The sequence below is a fragment of the Onychomys torridus genome, chromosome X (genome assembly GCF_903995425.1).
Source record: "Onychomys torridus chromosome X, mOncTor1.1, whole genome shotgun sequence".
NCBI classification, from domain to species: domain Eukaryota; kingdom Metazoa; phylum Chordata; class Mammalia; order Rodentia; family Cricetidae; genus Onychomys; species Onychomys torridus.
The window spans coordinates 122,014,660-122,034,724 of record NC_050466.1 but is presented as its reverse complement, the minus strand read 5'-3'; the positions used below and the strand labels follow the sequence as shown (position 1 = coordinate 122,034,724).

The 20,065-nt window shown below is 35.2% G+C and overlaps 1 protein-coding gene across 3 annotated transcripts in view; it reads right to left on the bottom strand.

Annotated features, from left to right (window-relative positions):
* Positions 1-20,065, bottom strand: part of Tbc1d8b (TBC1 domain family member 8B) — an 81,604-nt gene that overhangs the window by 48,815 nt on the left and 12,724 nt on the right. The window contains exons 2-7 of one of the 3 annotated variants that reach the window (XM_036175239.1): positions 14,418-14,528; positions 11,838-11,956; positions 9,839-10,064; positions 8,789-9,029; positions 4,151-4,358; positions 3,379-3,543 (exon numbers count right to left, since the gene is read on the bottom strand). In XM_036175239.1, the coding sequence (XP_036031132.1) occupies positions 3,379-3,543; positions 4,151-4,358; positions 8,789-9,029; positions 9,839-10,064; positions 11,838-11,956; positions 14,418-14,528 (1,070 nt within the window). The remainder of the gene's footprint in view (positions 1-3,378; positions 3,544-4,150; positions 4,359-8,788; positions 9,030-9,838; positions 10,065-11,837; positions 11,957-14,417; positions 14,529-20,065) is intronic. The other 2 variants (XM_036175240.1, XM_036175241.1) reach the window with 2 other exon arrangements.

Sequence of the window (20,065 nt, the reverse complement as noted above, 5' to 3'; positions counted from 1 at the left end):
CATGGAGACACACGCCTTTAATCTCAATACCAACCATAGAAGATCTGGAGGTCTGTATAGACAGGCAGTGATGAGGAGGTCATGTGGTTGCATTTACAACCAATGAGAAGGCAGAACAGAAAGTCTATAAAAAAGATAGGACACACAGGAAGTAGGCCTCATACAGAAGGGAAGGATGGCAGCAGCAGTGAAGGGCAAGAAAGGTGGTTTTAAGTCTCAGCTCTCAGCTATTGCTCTGACCTCTTGGGCTTTTAACTCTGCAATTGGCTCTGTGTTTCTTATTTAATAAGACTGTTCATCTACATGCACCCAGGTTTTGGTATAATTTATTAAACTGTGGTACACTGTAATTATAGCTAGTTAAAATTTGGACAGAGCTGGTGCTTATGCATAATCCCAATTACTTATGGAATCATTTGTCCTTTGTAACATATTTTTATGTCTTCATAGGTCCTATGACAAAGGACAAACTTCCTGAAGTACTTTCTATGCTCAGATTTAGATTTGTTGATTTAGACTCTGAGATTTCAATTTTAAGAGTTTTGTAGTACAAAAGTCACTGGATTTATTAAAATTACACAACACATTTTTCTCATAATTTAGGTAAGTTGAATATAGCTATAAAAGAATGAAGCAACAACTGTTATTTAGAAATCAAATTGCACTGGCTTTTTTTAGTGCTAGGCATTTGATGCTGGACATTATCTATGCTGAACAAGCAGTATACCACTGAGATATATTCCTACTCCTACCTCATTTTAAAAGGATTTCTCTTCACTAATTTTTATGATGAATATAGATATAGTTAGTGCAGTGGAAGTTTTCCTGTGTCCTGCCTAGTCCTGTACCTGCTCAGTCCCAAGTAACTAGACAAAAAGGGGGAAATGCTATGGGATATCTTTCTGTATGCTGTGAATATGTGTTGCTCTCATTGGTTGATAAATAAAGCTGTTTGGCCAATTATGAGACAGAATAAGGTTAGGTGGTACATTCAAACTGAAGACAGAGATGAAGAAGAGTGGAGTCAGGTAGAAGCTGCAAGCCTCAGCTAGGAGAAGAAATATGTGAGAAAGCAGGTAATGCTACAAAGCCACATGGCAAAACACAGATTAATAGGAATGGGTTGAGTTAAGTTGTAAGAGCTAGGCAGCAAGAAGCCTGAGCCATAGGCCATACAGTTTGTAATTAATATAAGCCTCTGTGTGTTTACTTGGGACCGAGTGGCTGTGGAACCAGGCAGGCAGGACATGGGAAAACTTCCACTACAAGCTAGATATACATAGATAATACTAAAATGGATCAAAATTCTTTACCACTGCTAAGATGGAAATCTTTAGTTATGAGCTAGTAAGATGGCTCAGCAGGTAAAGGTGCCTATTGCCAAGTCTGATGACCTAAGTTCAATCACCAGTACCTATATGATGGAAGGAAAGAACTGACTCCCATAAGTTATCCTATGATATCCACATGAACACTAAGAAGTGTGTTCATGCAAGAACACACACACACACACACACACACACACACACACACACACACACGGAGGGAGGGAGGGAAGGAAGGAGGGAAAGAGGGAGGGATGGAGAGAAAGACATCTTCTGATTTATTTAGAGAAATGGTAAACATTTTGAAACAAAATATTTTCTTGACAATGGAGGATACATAGCTAGCAGAGGCATGTGAGGCTTCCAAGAAAATTTTGTAGTTCCTCCCACATTAGAGAGGCAAATACATTAAAGGAGAGGGAAGGATACCCAGAATACTGGATCTAACACAGATTAAACCTGAAAGAAAAAAGGGCAGGACAAATTTGATATAAGCAAGAATATGAGAGTAATGATCAAAACTGATTAAATTTTATTTGTGTTCTCACATCAAGCTAAGGAATATACTGGCTAAAGAAATTCTAAAAAATGATTTGTAAAACTACAGGCAAGAAAAATTCTTTCTAGCCTGCATGAGGATTCTGTACCTGGTACTGAGATGATACACATATATTAAAATACCGTGGTTTATTGGAGGGAAGGCTTAATCTACTAATTCTGCATTGTAATTGAGTCAGCATATATTCAGTCTTCACTCTACAGTGATAAAGAGCTCTATATGTCAATCTAAATAAAATAATATAACTGGAAAAGTCAATGTTGATTATTTACCTTTCAATCTTTAATTAAAATACAATTAGTTAAATTTGGTACAGTTTATAAATATGTAAAAACATAGAGCTCCTGGATTCTGAATTGAAAATTCATTTGAATTCAACTGGTATACATTTCCTTGAAAGACATATTAAAGATTGGGTCCTAAGTACTCTTTGTTCAGAGTATTTATTATCTCTAATATTTTTGTAATTTGAAGTTTATGGAAAAATCATTCTGTGTATTTAACAATGATTTTATTGATTAATTTTTGTGTGTATGTACAGCAATCATAAGACAATTATGTGGAGTCAGTTCTCTTCTTTCATCACTACTTAGTTTCTAGGAATGAGAGTTAGGTTGTCAGGTGAGTGTGGCAAGTCCCTTCACCTGCTAAACCATGTCATCATCCCTCTCTCCTAGTAAATATCTATGTTACTGTTTTGTCTAGGACAAATTATGTTAGTAAAGCTGAATAATTAAGCATTAAAATATCTAATATGATTTAAAGACTGATATCTCTGCAGTAACAAGAAGGAAAATTTTAATTTTTTAATTTTATTTTATGTATATGGGTGTTTTGCCTGTACATTATGTATGTGTGCAATGTGCATGCAATTACTTCAGACACCAGAAGGAAGCATCAGTTCCCCTGGAACTGAAGTAACAGGACATTGTGAGCTAACCAGTGTGGGTGCTGGGAAATGAACCAAGGTCCACTGTAAGAGCAGCTGCTGGGCGGCACGCCTTTAAGCCCAGCACTCGGGAGGCAGAGCCAGGCGGATCTTTGTGAATTCGAGGCCAGCCTGGGATACCAAGTGAGTTCCAGGAGAGGCACAAAGCTACACAGGGAAACCCTGTCTCAAAAAACCAAAAAAGAGCAGCCAGTACTCTTAACCACTGAACCATCTCTCCAGCCCCAGTAAGAGAAAACAATTAAGGGGCTGTTAAATTCTCACAGACTGATTTCAAAGTCAAGTTGCATGAACATACAAGGTGTGCTTATTGAAAAACAGCATGTACAGGAGAAAGATCAGATTACAGTATTTCTTAAAGTATTAATTCCTAAACACTTTAAAGTCCTTAAATTTTACTTCTGTGTATAGTATAGAATAAATAGTTCCTTTAGATTTAGGCTTTTACAATAAGAAATATAGGTATGAAAGGAAATTACTATGGATTCCTTTTTGAAAGAATGGCTATTCTAAATACAAAATTATGTGATTGCTATAGAAATTACCTCTGTACTAACATCATATTGAGTTGAAGCTGCCCGGCACTTGAGCCTGAGTTTTGCCACCAGTTGCTCAAAGTCTTTAACCTCATTGAAACGAAAAGCTGTTTTTCCTTTGATGCTAATGATGACAGATCTGTTGGAGTCATCAGTTTTATCTATAGCTAAGACCTGGGGAGTAAAAAGATAAATAAGTGAATCACATTTTCTCCTCGTGCTGACACAGTTAGATAGTATGTGTTTGGCTTACTCTGTCATGGCTCAAAGGTTTGGTCTGTGGTATGACTTACTGAAAGAGAGATTTGTGCTCATGATGATACAAATCTCCTCAGTTCAAGTTGCTTTACTTTGCAAGGAAAAAGCTTAAGTAGCATGCCCTTTAAAGTTGACGATACAAACAAAACATTCAGTGATGAGTACTAATTTTTGACTGACATGAAAGTTACCAATTCTATTGTTTCTGAACAAGTACATCAAATGTGATAGTCTAAATGTTGGTAATCATATCTTAAAAGTCAGAATGATCAAGCTTATTTTGTGTCACCCTAAACCTTTATCTGCTTTAAAATTTTTTCCCATTTTCATTTTTTGCAAAGCTTTATTAAAAGGAATTTAAAAATATCTCACAAGCTAGTGTTTTTAACTTGAAGAGTAATTTTATACTTAAATGCTTATTTTAAATTACTAAGAGCATTCATTTACTGAGCCTTTTACTAATTCATAGAATTAAAGGTTATTCCATAAATTAAAAACTTATATGTACCCAAATTTATATTACCTCTCGTAATGGAATGATTACACTACATAGATTCCCATCCTGGCTAGCAAAGCAGATGTAGTTTTCTGAAATGCACATTTTTCCATGAGTACTGAAGTGGCTGAATGGGACCCATAAGAAACATTCATGTACTTCTTTCAAAGTCTCTTCTTTGGGTAGCCTAAAAAAGGCTTTGAATTGCTCACTGTGGGCCCGATATTCCAAACCTCTGTAGAAAAGAAAAAATGGGAGGAAGGGGCTCAAATGATGAATTCTAAAGTATGCACATATCTATATTGATTAATCTATATAAACTATAAAGCAGAAAGATTAAACATCAAGTAGTATTTTCTCCAATGAATTCTTAAATGGAAAAAATAAAATAACACGTAGATTCTTGATAATTTAATTTATTGTTTTTCCCAATTTTATTTATAGATTGAGATGCATAAAATTTAGAGACAATATAGGTCTCAAAATAATGTTAGGAGTGATTCTCTGAAGGGCTAGTATTATAATATACTAATAATATGTTACTATGGCTAAAACCAACCTTGGACTACAATAATTTACATATTTGTTATTAGAAAATTTTGTACTTATACATATAAAAAGCAGGTAATCAAAATTGGTGACACTAAAGTTTAAAGAGGAAAAACAGACTATCAAGATTCAGTTAGGCAGAATTTTACATGATTGTTTAAAAACATCTAAAATTGGAGCAGAACAAAACAACAGTGCTTTCACCATGCTGAGCACAGGACAGGAGTTGGTAAATAGGGATGAATCTTGTTAACTGACAGATAAATATATAAATACAAAGCTGTTGTTCTAAATAGCTTGATTTTTCTAGGGGCACTAAATACCTTGTGCTAAGCAGCAATGCCATCTGGGTTAGTAAGGAAATTATGCAAGTTCTAACTCAAAGCCAGAAAAATTGAAACTAAATTCAGCCTTCCTGCACCTACTGTTTGAAAGTGTAGTACTTTATCATGTCTAACAAAATGATCCTGATATTTATAACCAGAAACCCATGTAAATTTTTACTCTACTTAAGTTGTAATTTGATGAGCTATTTCACTATTACTTAATTGGGTGAGTGATCAGAGTCCATTTGTGCACATGGAAAATTTTCTGTGACATACTATTATAAAAGGAAAAGAAGTATGGTGTGTTAAGCCCTATTTTTTGCAAACATTTTCAAATTTATGTAATAAAACACATGAATGGATATACACTAAATGCTTGCAATTGGGCTTCCAGATTGTTTACATTATAGAGCACTTACTTGTAAAGCAAACAGAAGCAATAAAGATGCTCCATCAAAAATGTGGTCTGAAGACATTTTCTGTAAGTTATTTATTCTTAACTTACTAGAAAAAGAGATTTAGATACATGTGGCTTTCAAAATGCTCAGTCAAGTATGTATAAAGACAAAATTTACTCTACCTCAGTTAAATAAAGACTTGGTAATGGACAATTCATTGACACATGATCTCTTGGACCATATTTTACGATACATGAATTTACTTTTTAAAAGTTTTTTTTTTAATTTTGGATTTTTTCCTTTTTTAATTTACTTTTATGTGTACAGGTGTTTTACCCTGCATAAAGGTCAGTGTACCATATGTACACAGTACCTGAAGAGGCCAGAAGAGGTGTTGGATTCCTCTGGGACTGGAGTTACAGGAGGTTGTGAGCTACTATGTGGGTGCTGGAAATTGAACTCAGGTCTTCTGAAAGAGCAGCCAGTGCTCTTAACTGCTGAGCCATCTCTCCAGGCACCAAGTTTTATATTTAATTAAAATATTATATTCTCCCTCCCTCCAACCCCATCCTTTCCCATCCCCATCACCCTCTCTCAAATTCATGGTCTCTTTTTATTTATAATGTATATGTATGTATGCATGCATGTATGTACATATATATGGATATATACATGCATATATGGATAGATATGTATATACATATTTATTGATATATGGATAATATATGGATAAATATAACTCGCCAAGTCTGTTTAGTATTACTTGTATGCATATGATTTTAGGGCTGGCCTCTTGGTATTAGGTAAATATTAGGGGCTCATCTCTGGGGAAATCTAGTTCTCCCTTTCTCAGCAGTCATTAATTACTTGTATTTCTTCACATAGGGGTGGGGTCCTGTGAGAGAAAATAAAATACCTTTTAAAAGAATGTTTCTAGTAGTCAATCAAGGAAAAAATTTCAAAAGCAAATGCCTAACAATAATGCGATATAAAGTGAATCTTCAAGTTGTTCTTAGTTATGTGAATGTGGATAACCTGTATGAGTTTATCTGGACCATGTGCATGGAGATGTTTGAGGCCAGGGCATGTCAGATCCCTTGGAACTGCAGATACAAGTGGTTGTGAGTCACCTGATGAGGGTACTAGGAACTGAACCTGAGTCCTCTGCAAGGGCAGTTAAGTGCTGTTAACTGCTAGGCCATCTCTCCAGCCTTAAGTTCTTTTTTTAAAAAATTATATCTGTATTTATTTTTACTGTATGGATGTTTTGCCTGCATGTATGTCTGTTCTCCACTTGTGTACCTGGTCCCTATGGAGGTCAGAAGAAGAAATCAGATCCTTAAAACAGGAGGAACAGGCAACTGTGAGCCACTGTATGGTGCTGGGAATCAAACCCAGGTCCTCTACAAGAGTAGCTGGTGCTCTTAACTTCTGAGCCATCTTTGAAGCCCCAAGCCTTGAATTCTTAATGAAAGAGTTCCATTTATAAATCATAGAGACCTGACTTTGGTAATAAAGTATAAAAATTCAGCTCCCAGACTCACAAAGTAATCTTTACGCATCTGAATTTTGGGAATAGTTTAGGAATTGTGTGAGAAATGACTAGTCACCAAATGGTCTGGGTAGTATACAATAAACCTCTGCGTCACTTATTCTAGTCCATCCAGCAGACTCTGGATTAGATTTCTCTTCAACTTTGCCAGTTTATATCCTCATCTTCCTTGCCCCAAATGGCTTTCAGTAGCTAATTCTGGATCCTTTCTTTTCCTACTTCCCTTTGGCCACTCCCTTCCAGTCAACTGTTTAAGTGTTGAATAGAATGAAAGGCTTTGTTCACTTTCAGCAAACTGAATATAATGATAAACAATGATCAGATAGTATTTTTTTTTCCTCCTTGAGGACAAGGCCTCCTTATGTAGTCCACGTTGGCCTAGAACTAATGATCCTCCTGCCTCAGCCTTCCAAGTGCTGGGATTATATAACATGCCCCCATTTCCACCTGGTCAGATACTTCTGATATAGTTACTAATAATGATTAGTACTTACATAGTTCTTTTATATTTAACCACCACACATTTCATTCATTCCTAAGAAGGGCCCACAGAGGTAGAAATGACAGAGAAGGAAACAGAGTCTCTGAGAAATGATAACTTCAAGACACTGCTCCAGTCTGAAACTAAAGCCCATGATCTATTGGCTCTCTTAAGTTGTCTCTACATAAAAAGGTTAATAGTATCATTAAATTAATTTAAAAATAAACAATATGCTTAACTACTCTATAATTAAAATTATCTAGACTACAAATAGACAAATTTAGAGTTACCTAACCACATTAAACTCTCTACATTTCTGAAATTACTCTTTGCTCACTAGTCAACTTGACACAAGTTGAGTCATCAGAAAGGAGGGAGCCTCAATTGAGAAACTGCCTCCATAGGATCAGGCTGTACACAAGCCTGTAAGGCATTTTCCTTCCTTCACTCCTTCCTTCTTTCTTTTCTTTAACTTTTTTTTTTTTTTTTTTAGATACAGTTTCTGTATGTAGCCCCTGCTGTCCTGGAACAACTTCTGTAGACCAGGCTGGCCTTGAACTTGGAGATCAGCCTGCCCCTGCCTCCTGAGTGCTGAGATTAAAGGCTTGTGTCATCACCACCTGGCATTTTCTTAGTTAGTGAATGATGGGGGATGGCTCAGCCCATTGTGGGTGGTGCCATCCCTGGGCTTGTGGTCCTGGGTTCTATAAGAAAGCAGGCTGAGCAAGCTATGGGGAACAAACCACTAAGCAGCACTTGTCCATGGCCTCTTTATCAGTTCTTGCCCTGATTGAGTTCCTGCCCAGACTTCCTTCAATGATGAACAGTAATACAGAAGTGTAAGCCAAATAAACCCTTTCCTCCCTAAGTTGCTTTGGTCATGGTATTTAATCTCAGCAACAGAAACCAGAACTAAGACATACTCTAACACAAATCCTATTTAATTAAAAAAATAATTTCCAAACCTAACTTCTATTATGTTTTAGAATTAAATTTCATGGAGAAGAAACAGTTCTGAAATGTATTCAAATAAACTTACACATATATGCATCAATGATCAATTCCAAAGGAAAACTATCATATAATATATAACATCTAACTTTTAATGTTAATAACATTATACCATTCTCACAGTCAAACAATACTTTAAAATGTAAATACTGGGGCCCGTGAAATGGCTCAGAGTAAAGGCTGAGGACCTGAGTTTAAATGACTTCCCAGAATCCACATGGTGGAAAGTGATCATTGACTTCTGCTATTATCTGCTGACCTCTGTACCCATGCCTTGGCATGCATGACTCCCCCATACCCCCAGTAGATAATAGATGAAAAGAGAAGTAAACATTAATATTTAAATACCTTTTGGTAATTTGTAGAGGATCATCAAGGACTGGGTCATTATCAAATGTTTCCTTATCAAAAAGTCTCTTTATGGCATAGTTTGCCAGTTGTTCCATAAGAAGGTATGTTTCATTAATGTGCAAAAACATGGAAAAATAGTGATTTTCTCCTTGGGAACATACGTGAATACTCTCTGTTAGTATAACAGTTGAAGTCTTTTCTAGTTTTGAGATTGCATCCCAGGAGATAATGAGTTTAACTGCAAATAAGAGTTGTAAGTAAGTGCAATTAAATTTTCAATATTGATTATGTTCATAATTCAGTTCTTTTATATAATGACCACTGGAAAAATAACACAGTACTTTAGAGGTCAAAGTTAGTTTAAATTTTGAAGCATTGTCATAAATATATAATAATCAGTGAGTCTAAAAATAGATACATGTTTTTGATTTTTTGTTTTGTTTTCAATGGTCCTTGGCTTGATCCCAAGGCCTTATGCATGCCAGACATGCACTCTACTACTGAGTTATATAATCAGTACATGGAATAGATATCATTTTAAAGAGTTAGAAAAAGATTTTTTGATATGATGTTTAAATCTGCTTCTTTATATATAAATATCTAATTATATAACCATTGATTTAAAAGCTATACATATGCTATAAATAATACCATTGGATTATTTATGGCTGAAAAATGAGATGTAGGTACAATAGCTACTAGCTTATGTTGTATGTTTAAAACAAGTATTAAAACACATATTAAAGCAAGTGGACAGCTTTCTAACAAGGCAGAAGTGGTTAGATACCAGATGCTTATCATTTAAAATTCATCTGCTATTCATAATGTCTAAGATTTTCTATACACATTTTAATTGTTCCCTGTGTTACATAGAGAACCTTAAGGGAATTCTTCCTGTGGTTGAAACCTCTTTGATGTGAGCATATAATTTAATTACTTTTAATATCAATCCTATTACTGTATTAGGGATTACACAACCTAATGCCACTGAGTTGCTAGGTCATTCAGAAAATTGAAAGCCATGGTAAGCAATAAGCAAACACTTACTTTCTGATCCTAGCAAGAAAGAATAGAAGCTCAGAAAGTTGGTGCTTAGATAGAGCCAACCCTGACAAGGAACCCGTCCTTTCCAATAACTGCACGAATAATACGTTACTAATTTTTCCTGCTCAGGTAAACCAAAAGACTTTTCAAATTTCAAAAGGGCTTCTCGAAACTTCTCAGGATCATCTTCTTTAGCAAAAGAATCTTTTCCCTCTTCAGCAATTAGTCCCTGGAAGAGATAAAATAGCTTCTGAAAACTTCCCATCACCTAGCAACAAAAATCTTTTAAATATTTAAGTACAGATTTAAAGTTTTTAGTTTTAAATATTGATCAAATAGGCCTTCACGGATATATAGGTTGTATGTATATATGTGTGCATATACATACTTCTCGGGATAGAGATGAACACATTGTCTTATTTGTAGCAGTGTTTGTTTCCTTATAAGAAGCTATCACAAATGCAGGTGTCAAACATCTTCTGAATGAACAAAAGCTTTGTTCAAAATCCTATTGAAGAGACAGTGAAATGAAAATGCCACTAGGAATATTCACAAGAGCACCAAACCAAAAACACCAAACCATTGTACAATTTCCTGAAGCACTTCTTTTGGCATCCATACATGTGCTTCTGGAAGTCCTAAAACGTGTCTCGGTAAGGATGGCCATCTATGTCACCTCCAATCTTTACTCAAGAGGGATGAAGATTTTAGTGCTCCATTTACAGAATATATCCACTGTTGCATGAATCCTAAATGGTATTATAATAAAAACCCAGAGCCAAATATTACAGTAAATGCTGAAAGATCAGAGGAAACAAGCCACAGCCGCTTCTCACCTCCCAGTTCCTCAGCCTAAAAGAGAAGATCCTGTCTCCACGAGTCCTCAGACTGAATGCCTCTGAGTCCTCAGCCAAAAGGCCTAATTCCTGTCTCCTCCAGCCTCATATTCCTTTCTCTGCCCAGCCATATCACTTCCTATCTCAACCTTCCTAATGCTGGGAATAAAGGTGTGTGATCCCAAGTACTGGGATTAAAGGTGTGTGCCACACTGCCTGGCTGTTTCTCTGTTAGACTGGATTAATCTCCTGTAGTCCAGGGTGGCTTTGAATTTAAAGAAATTCAGACAGATCTCTGTCTCTGCCTCCTGAGTGCTAGGATTAAAGGTGTGTGCCATCACTGCCTGACCTCTGTGGCTAACTGTGGCTGGCTCTGTCCTCTGATCTTCAGGCAAGCTTTATTTCTTAGATTATAAATATATCACCATAATCCATATCATTCAATCTCTTTTGGAGTCATGTGCATTTTATTTGAGGGCTTAGAACTCATACCAAGTAAAGTAATGAGAAAACTAAAGATAAGTTGATTTCCATAATTTCTTGTTGTTTAAAAGTAAATATATATAAAAACTGGGTTTCATTATGACATTTCCATACATGTACATCATTGTACTTTGCTCACAATTCACCTCTATTACCTTCACTTGTCCTCCTCTATCTCTACTTCCTACTCTCAATTTCAATGTCATATATATATATATATATATATATATATATATATATATATATATATATATATATATAATGTACAATTTTATATATATTTAAATTTGTGCATGAGAGAAACGTAATATTTGTCTTTTACCTTTCTCTTTCTATAATCTAGATTTTAATATACATTTAAATTTATGTATGAGAGAAACATGTAATATTTGTCTTTCATTTTTATCCCCATTTCTCTCTCTGTTCCCATTAGTTCCCTTCCTTCCTTCAAGTAGTACTGTCGTTCACATTGTGTGTGTGTGTGGGGGGGTGTAGAATTTAAATTCTGAATATGAAAGAAACATGGGCTCCTTGACTTTGAGTCTAGCTTTCTTTTTGCTTAACATACAGTTATCTTCAATTCTATACATTTTCTACAAATTACATAATTTCTTTATGGGAGAATATAACTCCACTGTGAATATAAACTACATCTTCTTTATTCACTCATCCATTCTACTTACTCTTATTTTGCCTTGTACAAAATTAGTAATATCTTCATTTGAATCAAACACAGATAAAGTCTTCATGATATTTTGTTCCAACCAGTCCCAATGTTTTGTTATTTCTTCTCTGTTGGCCCCTGATTAATAATATAGAGAAGAAAGATTCATGGAAAACTCTTTAATAAACCATCTCTTGATATTTAAACAAATTTATTTTAAAGAGAAATAAAACTATTCAGTCACTTTCACAAATGAGAACTATATAGAAATAAAGACATATTTATTTACTATTTCATATGAATATATGAGCACAAATAGTTATATTTATTATAAATAGAAAATGCAATATTTAATGAAATGAGAGAAAAGTGATTATAATTTAGAAGAAATATAAAAATTCCAAAAATAAGATAACAGTAATTAGTGCCTAGAAAGCAATCATTATCTTAAAAAAGAAAATACATAGGAAATACACATACACACACACACACACACACACACACACACACACACACACACACACATTTTACCCCGTGGTCAAATACAACTACTAGTATTGTGTCTAAATTCTTCATGGCTGAAAATGGCAAGCATGTGACTGTCCTTCGCATTGTGGACATTTTACTATGGTTACTAAACATACAAGCCCTTTGATAAACAACCAGTCCATTCACTAAAAATCTTAGCGAACTCCCAGACATTGCATGATGGAAGTCAGAAACCCTGTGGCAATAGTAAACCATAAAATCTATTGCATCAGTCTTAGCTGTCTTATTGAGGGTCGTATTAAATATTGTTATTTCTAGGTTTGCTTTCACTTATAGAAACTTTCATTATGCAGCCCCACTCCTACCATTACCAAATATCTTTAAAAATCTTCCTAGAAATGTAGATTATACAGATCTCATTAAAAAGAAATAATCTTGACTTCACAGAATGTTCCCATGATATACAGAGAGGACCAGAGTTAAATTTTATTGACACTGCAAAATTGTTCATTTTCCATAATCCCGTCAGACTTTTTTTATTCATGTTCTGAATAAGAACTACATTTATATATCAGTTTCATTTGCAAGAATAGTCACATTTTACCTTTTTAAAGTAGAAAGGACTTTTTTTCAAAACCATTTTGGCTAATCAGCTTCAGAACTGACGTTATGAAATTTTCTTAATCTTATCTGCATTCAGTTTTGATAGAATGTTAATTTAAAAGAGCCAGGAGAACAGAATCAGCAGGATGACTAAAGGAAATTTAGAGGGGAGTTTCTTTCAAAGTCACACAACCTAATGTAATTGTATGCTATATGTTCACAAATATGAAGCCTACAAATTCATGTGCACTTTCTCAAACACATACACACCCACTTTAGAAAAGAGGGGAGGAAAAAAGAAGAAATCAGTCAGTCAATATTAAAAAGGCCAGAAATCGAAGATACTGTGTTCAGTATCACAATGGAGATGAAATGACATGGAAACTTGAAAGACAAATATTACACAGGAGTTGAAAGTGTTTTGGGAAAACTCGTCACAATCTCTTTCCCACACTACTCACAATATACTCTGTGGAAAAATCTGGACCATCTGGGCATGAAGGATTATATACCACTACCTGCAAATCATTCCTTTATATTTCAAAGTTACAATGCCTTTTGAGAAACATCAGGTATGTGAATAAAAAAATTCAAATGTCAGGCTTCTACTTTTTCAGGGAAGAACCTTTAAGTTTTGGGCTCACCATAACTCCATGTTTTAAGTATCTCAGTGAAGAAGGAGGAGGAGGAGGAGGATGAATAGAGGAGGAAGAGGAGAAAGAGAAAGAGGAAGAAGAAGAACAAGAACAACAAGAAGAAGAAGAACAAAAGAAAAAGAGAACCTTGATATTTTATAGGGAAGGTCCAATCTTCCCAGCAGTTTGGTAAGAATTACTAAGTTTACAAAAGGTCTCAGGTCAACCGGGTGGCAGTGGTGCACGCCTCTAATCCCAGCACTCGGGAGGCAGAGGCAGGTGGATCTCTGTGAGTTCAAGGCCAGCCTGGTCTACAGAGTGAGTTCCAGGACAGGCACCAAAACTACACAGAGAAACCCTGTCTCGAAAAACCAAAAACCAAAACAAAAGGTCTCAGGTAGCAATAACACTGACCAAAGCATTCTCAGAATTAACACTGCTGGACCACATACTTCAGGATTCTCACATCACTAGACTTTTAATCTCCCAATAACCTGTACTCATTCTTAAAACAGAGGTGGTATCATTATTCTCTTAAAGAATAGTTGCATTTAACTTGCTTCCACGTCTCAAAACAACTGAGGAGTATAAGTAAATCTGAATACTCGGTTTTCCTACATACAAAGCACTTGTAACAATGCTTAGTGTACAGTGACATTTGATATTATTGATTTTGTTTTTAGATAAAGATATCTTATACATTTAAATAAGATTAAAATCTTCATTAATAAGAATGTTTTAGCAAAAGTATTTTCATTTCTGTAATTATTAACTCTTCAATTTGGAATTTAAGGCTCAATTTGTTTTATTATAATTATCTTACTATCTTGATTATATTTGAACTGCAAGGCTTTTTAAACAATCATACTTACCACATGCAATTGACAAGTAAACTTGAGAATCTGGTGTCTGGTGTAGGATGCGAAATGGAGCCACTTTAGCAGTAGAGTCTAAGACAGAATCAAGAGTCCCAACTAGAAGCCCTGTTGTAATAGAAAAGAATTGTTGAAAAAAAAAAAGACTTTACAGGAGATAAAAAATGATTCAAATGACAAATGAATGAACTTATTTTAAAAATTCTACTCTTTCTTAAAGTAAATATATAGAGGATAGGGAGATTAGTCCAGTCATGGACCTGAGTTCAATGCCCAGAAACTACATTAAAAATGCCGTACATGATGGCACATATTTTGTAATTCCAGCACTAGAGAGGCAGACACAAGTTGGGTCCCTGGGGATCATTGGTTAACCAGCCTAGACTACCTGGTGAGTTCCAGACCAAAAAGAACAACAAAAGGAAAAAAAGGTAGATGACATCTAAGGAACAACATCCAAGGGTGTCCTCTGGCTTCCAAGCATATGTACACACATATAAACACTCACACCTAACCAGACACAACACAGACCAACAAAAATATATATTGGGATGGAAAAACTAATTTTTATCAATAAGTAATGTTTGAGAAAGTAATCTTTCAATAAAAATATGTGAAGCTTAATTGCCCACATACCTTAGTTGCAGTACTTAACTTCTATAAGAAGGCTGTGTATTTATTAGACAAGGAGGTAGAATCTAGTACCAAAGACTATGTGCGGATGAATTCTGGCTTTGTCACTTACTCCAATTTGAGCTTGATAAAGTGATTTTTATTTCTACATCGTCATTTGTAAAGTAAGGAGGACAAAAAAGAATCAACTGCAAAAGTTATCATAAAGATGAAACGAGTTATCACTTCGTGCAGTGGTTCTCAACATTCCTAATGCTGAGACCCTTTAATTCAGCTCATGTTGTGATGACCCAACTATAAAATTATTTTCATTGCTACTTCAAAACTGTAATTTTGCTAATGTTGTGAATCATAATGTAAATATCTGATATGCAGGATATCTGACATGCCATCCCTGTGAAAGGGTCATTCAACCCCCAAAAGGGTCGCAACCCACAGGTTGAGAACCACTGACTTAGCACTGCTCAGCACACAGTGAAATATTCAATATTAGTTATTTTGTATTGTATAAGAACATCTTAAATATGTAAATAAGGTAAAATTACCATTATTAAGAATGTTTCAGTAAAATTATTTTCTTTTCAACAATTTCTAATTGCTCAATTTTGAATTCAAGGTTCTTGCTCAATTAGTTCCATTGTAATTATCTGATGATATTCCCTACTACTTCCTGGAACAAAATTTTCTGTTTCCTTAAACAGCCAGCTAATTTTTCCCTTAGGGTCTTTGCTGAACAATTATCTTTTTACTGAGAAATGTTAACAAAAGTCTTCTAGCTAAGTGCAGCTAATCCAAATTGCATATTTCCTTTAAGATCCACTCCCCCTATGAAATCTTTAGTAGCTTTGCCAAGCAATAATGTTTTCCCTCTTCTCTGAATACTTATAACACTTAAATTCTACACTACATAACTGAGTATTTACTCACTAGGTTGGTTATTACAACTACTTTCTAAGTGTTTCATATATAATATGTGTACCTCCTTATCTAGATTATGAGGTCTCTGAGAATAACTATATTTCCTACCTCTGGGTTTGTATGTTAACTTCAAGTATAATAATAGTGCATAAGGTGTTACCTTAACTGTGCCATTGAATGGCTCAAATATATACATCTACTTTTCTATTTTGAAAACTTCGGTTGGCTGAGTGATGGTTTTGCTCTATGAGCATTTCTTTTTAATTTAGCATATATAATTTCAAGAAAAATTTAAAAAACAATTATAAGCCATGCTTTTTGCTCTTTTCTTATTTTTACCCACTTGAAAAGATTTCAGATTTCAAATTAGCCTTCATTGAAAATACAAGTAGGATGGCATATATGAGATAGGAAATCATTACAATCATAAAGGGAACAAATTAGAGAACAGAAAATAGAAAGGGAAATTTGACTCAGCTGAAAAGATAGGAGTATGGATATGAGACTACGGACAAAATAAAAAGGGTCACAAATGCAGCATAATGCCAGTTAGTAATAGGACCAAAGATTTTGATAGTGAGAAAATTCTCAATAAGTATTCCTGTGGGTTGGAGGGATGGCTCAGTAGTTAAGAGTACTTGGCTGTTCTTGCAGAGGACCAAGCACCCAGCACCCACATGATGGCTCACAACCATCTGTAGGCATGCATGTGTTGCACAGACATACACGCAGGAAAATCACTCATGTACATAAGTAAATCAATCAAAAAAATGTGTTTGTTTTGACTTTTGTTTTACGAGAGAGAAAGAAAATAAGAGTGAGAGAATGAGAGAGTGCATGGAGTTGGGTGTATAGGGAAGTGAGGAAATCTGGGAGGAGTTGGATGAGGGAAAGAATATATCAAAATATATTGCACATACATTAAAAAATAAATTTTAAAAAGAAGTATACATGACACCACTGCACCCTAACACCAAATGTCCAGCCCTTAAGATATACATGCAAATAACATTATACAAACTGAGCAGGTTATATTTAAGAAAAATACACACACACACACACACACACACACACACACACACACAAACAATTATTAAAAAAGAGCCATTGAATTGGAAAGAAAGCAAGGATAGATACATGATAGGGTATGGAGAGAGGAAAAGGAAGGGCAAAATGATATAATTATAATCTCAAAAAGAAAATTTCTTTAAATAAAATAAGTAAATAAAATAAAATCAAGTGATATAAAGTTTTACCTATTGGCATACTTGAAATTAAGATAGCACCCTGCAGTGGGCTTAAATTAAGCCTCTTTAAAATTGTATAATGACAAGCTTTTCTAGTCCATATGGCAATAATTCCATCTCCTATATAAGAAAATGAAGCAGGATTTTAAAAAAGACGAATTCTGCAATGGCAGCATGTGTATTATAAAGGAAAGTGTAGTGGGTAGCCATCCCAGCATTGGCCTGGAAGTTCCAACCCCCATTGAGGCTCTGGTAATGGTCACGCACACAAGGCGGGGCTGAGAGAGGACACTGAAGACCCAGGATTGAGAGGAGAGGTCTCTCTTGGTTCTGGGACCCTGGACACTGGAGGTAGACATAGCAGAGTTCTCCAGAGAACACCGCCGGACTGCGCCATAACTTTGCCAGACCCTACAACCTATCCCTTCATTTGTAAGTTACCCCACAAAATAAAACTCCCTTTTAACTATGTGGAGTGGCCTTAATAATTTCACCAGTATCTGGCACCCAATGTGGGGCAGGAAAGAATTTATTTGATATGGTCAAAAGTTAGGGTATAGGCTGGGGATGGAATTGATGGCAGAGTGCTTGCCTAGCATGCATAAGAACCTGGGGTTTGATTTTCAGCACTCCTAAAGGAAAATAAAAGAAAGGTACGATTTGAAGATTTTATTGAAGCATCATGAATCAGAAAATCTAGACAGATACTATTTCAGAGGAGATACTGGATAAGAGACAATGGGAATGAGAGAGAGAGAGAGAGAGAGAGAGAGAGAGAGAGAGAGAGAGAGAGAGAGAGAGAGAGAGGAGAAATGATTATACTTCAGCTTAATGAGGGGGGAAATATCAGAGGATTTCAGCATCAAAAGAAAGATAATTAACCATCAAAGTGGTTGCTTTAAGAAGTTAGACATTTGGTCAAAGGTAAAGGAAAGAAGATCTAAACATATACAGATAGTCTTCCAAGAGTAATGTGAGTGAAATTACTCAGGAAATGAAGAAAGGGAGAATGTTCTCAATTTGAAGACAGGAGAGTGAAATATTCAAAAAACAAAAGAGTAGTAGCAAAAAGATAAAGGAGATTGGCTGAAAAAAATCAATCCATGTGTATCCATACATATATTCATATGACAAAGTTGTCAGGATAAAGAAATTAAAACTTATGAAAGTATTTACTAAAAGTTGGATATGGGAGTGCACACATGGATGGAATCCCACCATTTAGGAAAGGCAGAAATTCAAAGCCAGATTTGGCTATATACAAAATGTGACGTCAGCCTGAGCTACGTGAGATCCTATCTGAGAGGGGGGGGGGGCATACAACAGGGCAGTTTGGCTGCTAGTTTATTTGACACTTGTGTTCCAAGAGTTTAATTTTAAACAATGTTTGGAAAACAGAAAAATATATAGTTGCAAGGAAAGCTATTTATTTATTTATGAGATTTTTAATGAAACTAGCTCAATTGTTATTTCTTTATTCATACACATTATAAAATGTAATTTTAGAAGAACTGGTGAAAAATCAATGGTTAAAGTTTGGCAGAAGGAACAGTGGCAGTATGGCTGTCTGAGGAGGAAGAGAAGACAGACAGGAGAGGACACAAAATCATTTCCAAGTGACACAACACTCGTCTGATAGATTGTGACACTAAGGACAAAGTGGTCAAAATCACTGACAAGAAAGGTTATTATTATTATTTTTGGCAACAAAAATGTTGACGACATTATGTCTTACATAACATAAAAGGAAATTGTTAGGATTTTATAAGTGCATGAAATTAGGCAGTTAATATAAAACTATGCAACAAGTAATTTGGAAGCTAGCACTAGAATACATTTCTAGTCACTTAGGGAACTCTTCCAGCTCATTAAGCTGTAATCATCATCAAGTCCCTGCAAGTCATACAGGAATTAATATGTGCCAATGTCTGAGTTCTAAAAGTACAAGAAAATAAGCAAGCAACTTTGGGTTGCTTGTCCATATACACAGAGGCTCATCATTTGCCTGCCTGAACATCATGGGAAACCTCTGTAACTACCACAAATTCACAATAGACTAGACACTGTCGGCTGCATGGCAGAATAAGACATTTTAAATATAAAGATACTCAATTATTCTTTTCATGACTATAACTAAGATATCAACCAATGTTACAGATTCTGGTAAAGGTCCAAGGGTTTTGGTAGCATCCTGAAAAACAAATTACACCCACCTTCTTAAGGAAATAAGTACATTAATTAATGTGAATTATGTTTTTTATTAAATGTCACAGTAAGATTACAAAAAAGCCAAGTTACATATTTTTTTAAAAGGCACTTTTTTGTGAACAATAATTATTATCCAGAAGCCAATCTTTTCAGCTGGATAAAGAACCACAGACTTTGGAAGTGGTAAACATCCTGACTGGTCATAGAATCTAACCTCTAGCACATGTACCTCCTTTACAGTATCCCTTGCCTTTACTTCACCAAGGCTGCCTATTTCTAAAATATAGGAGGAATTGTATTTCCAAAGGTTATAGTCAGGGCCTGTTATTTGCACTTCTGATTTGTACATAGAGCTCTGTTTGTAGAATGACTGTTTTGTTTAATACTCTGTTGTCAGTATCTTAAAATCCTTATGATTTAAAGGGACATTTAGTTTTCACTTTGCAGTTAGGTCCCACCAACTACTTGGCCTATCCTGGATATAGTGGTTAAAATTGTCACTCAAACCTGACTACTAAGCCAGACATGGTGGCTCCTTTCTATAATACCAATACTTGGGAGATGGAGACAGGATAGTCACAAGTTCAAGGTTATCCTCAGCTACCCAGGAAGTTCAAGACCAGCTTGGGCTATTCAAGA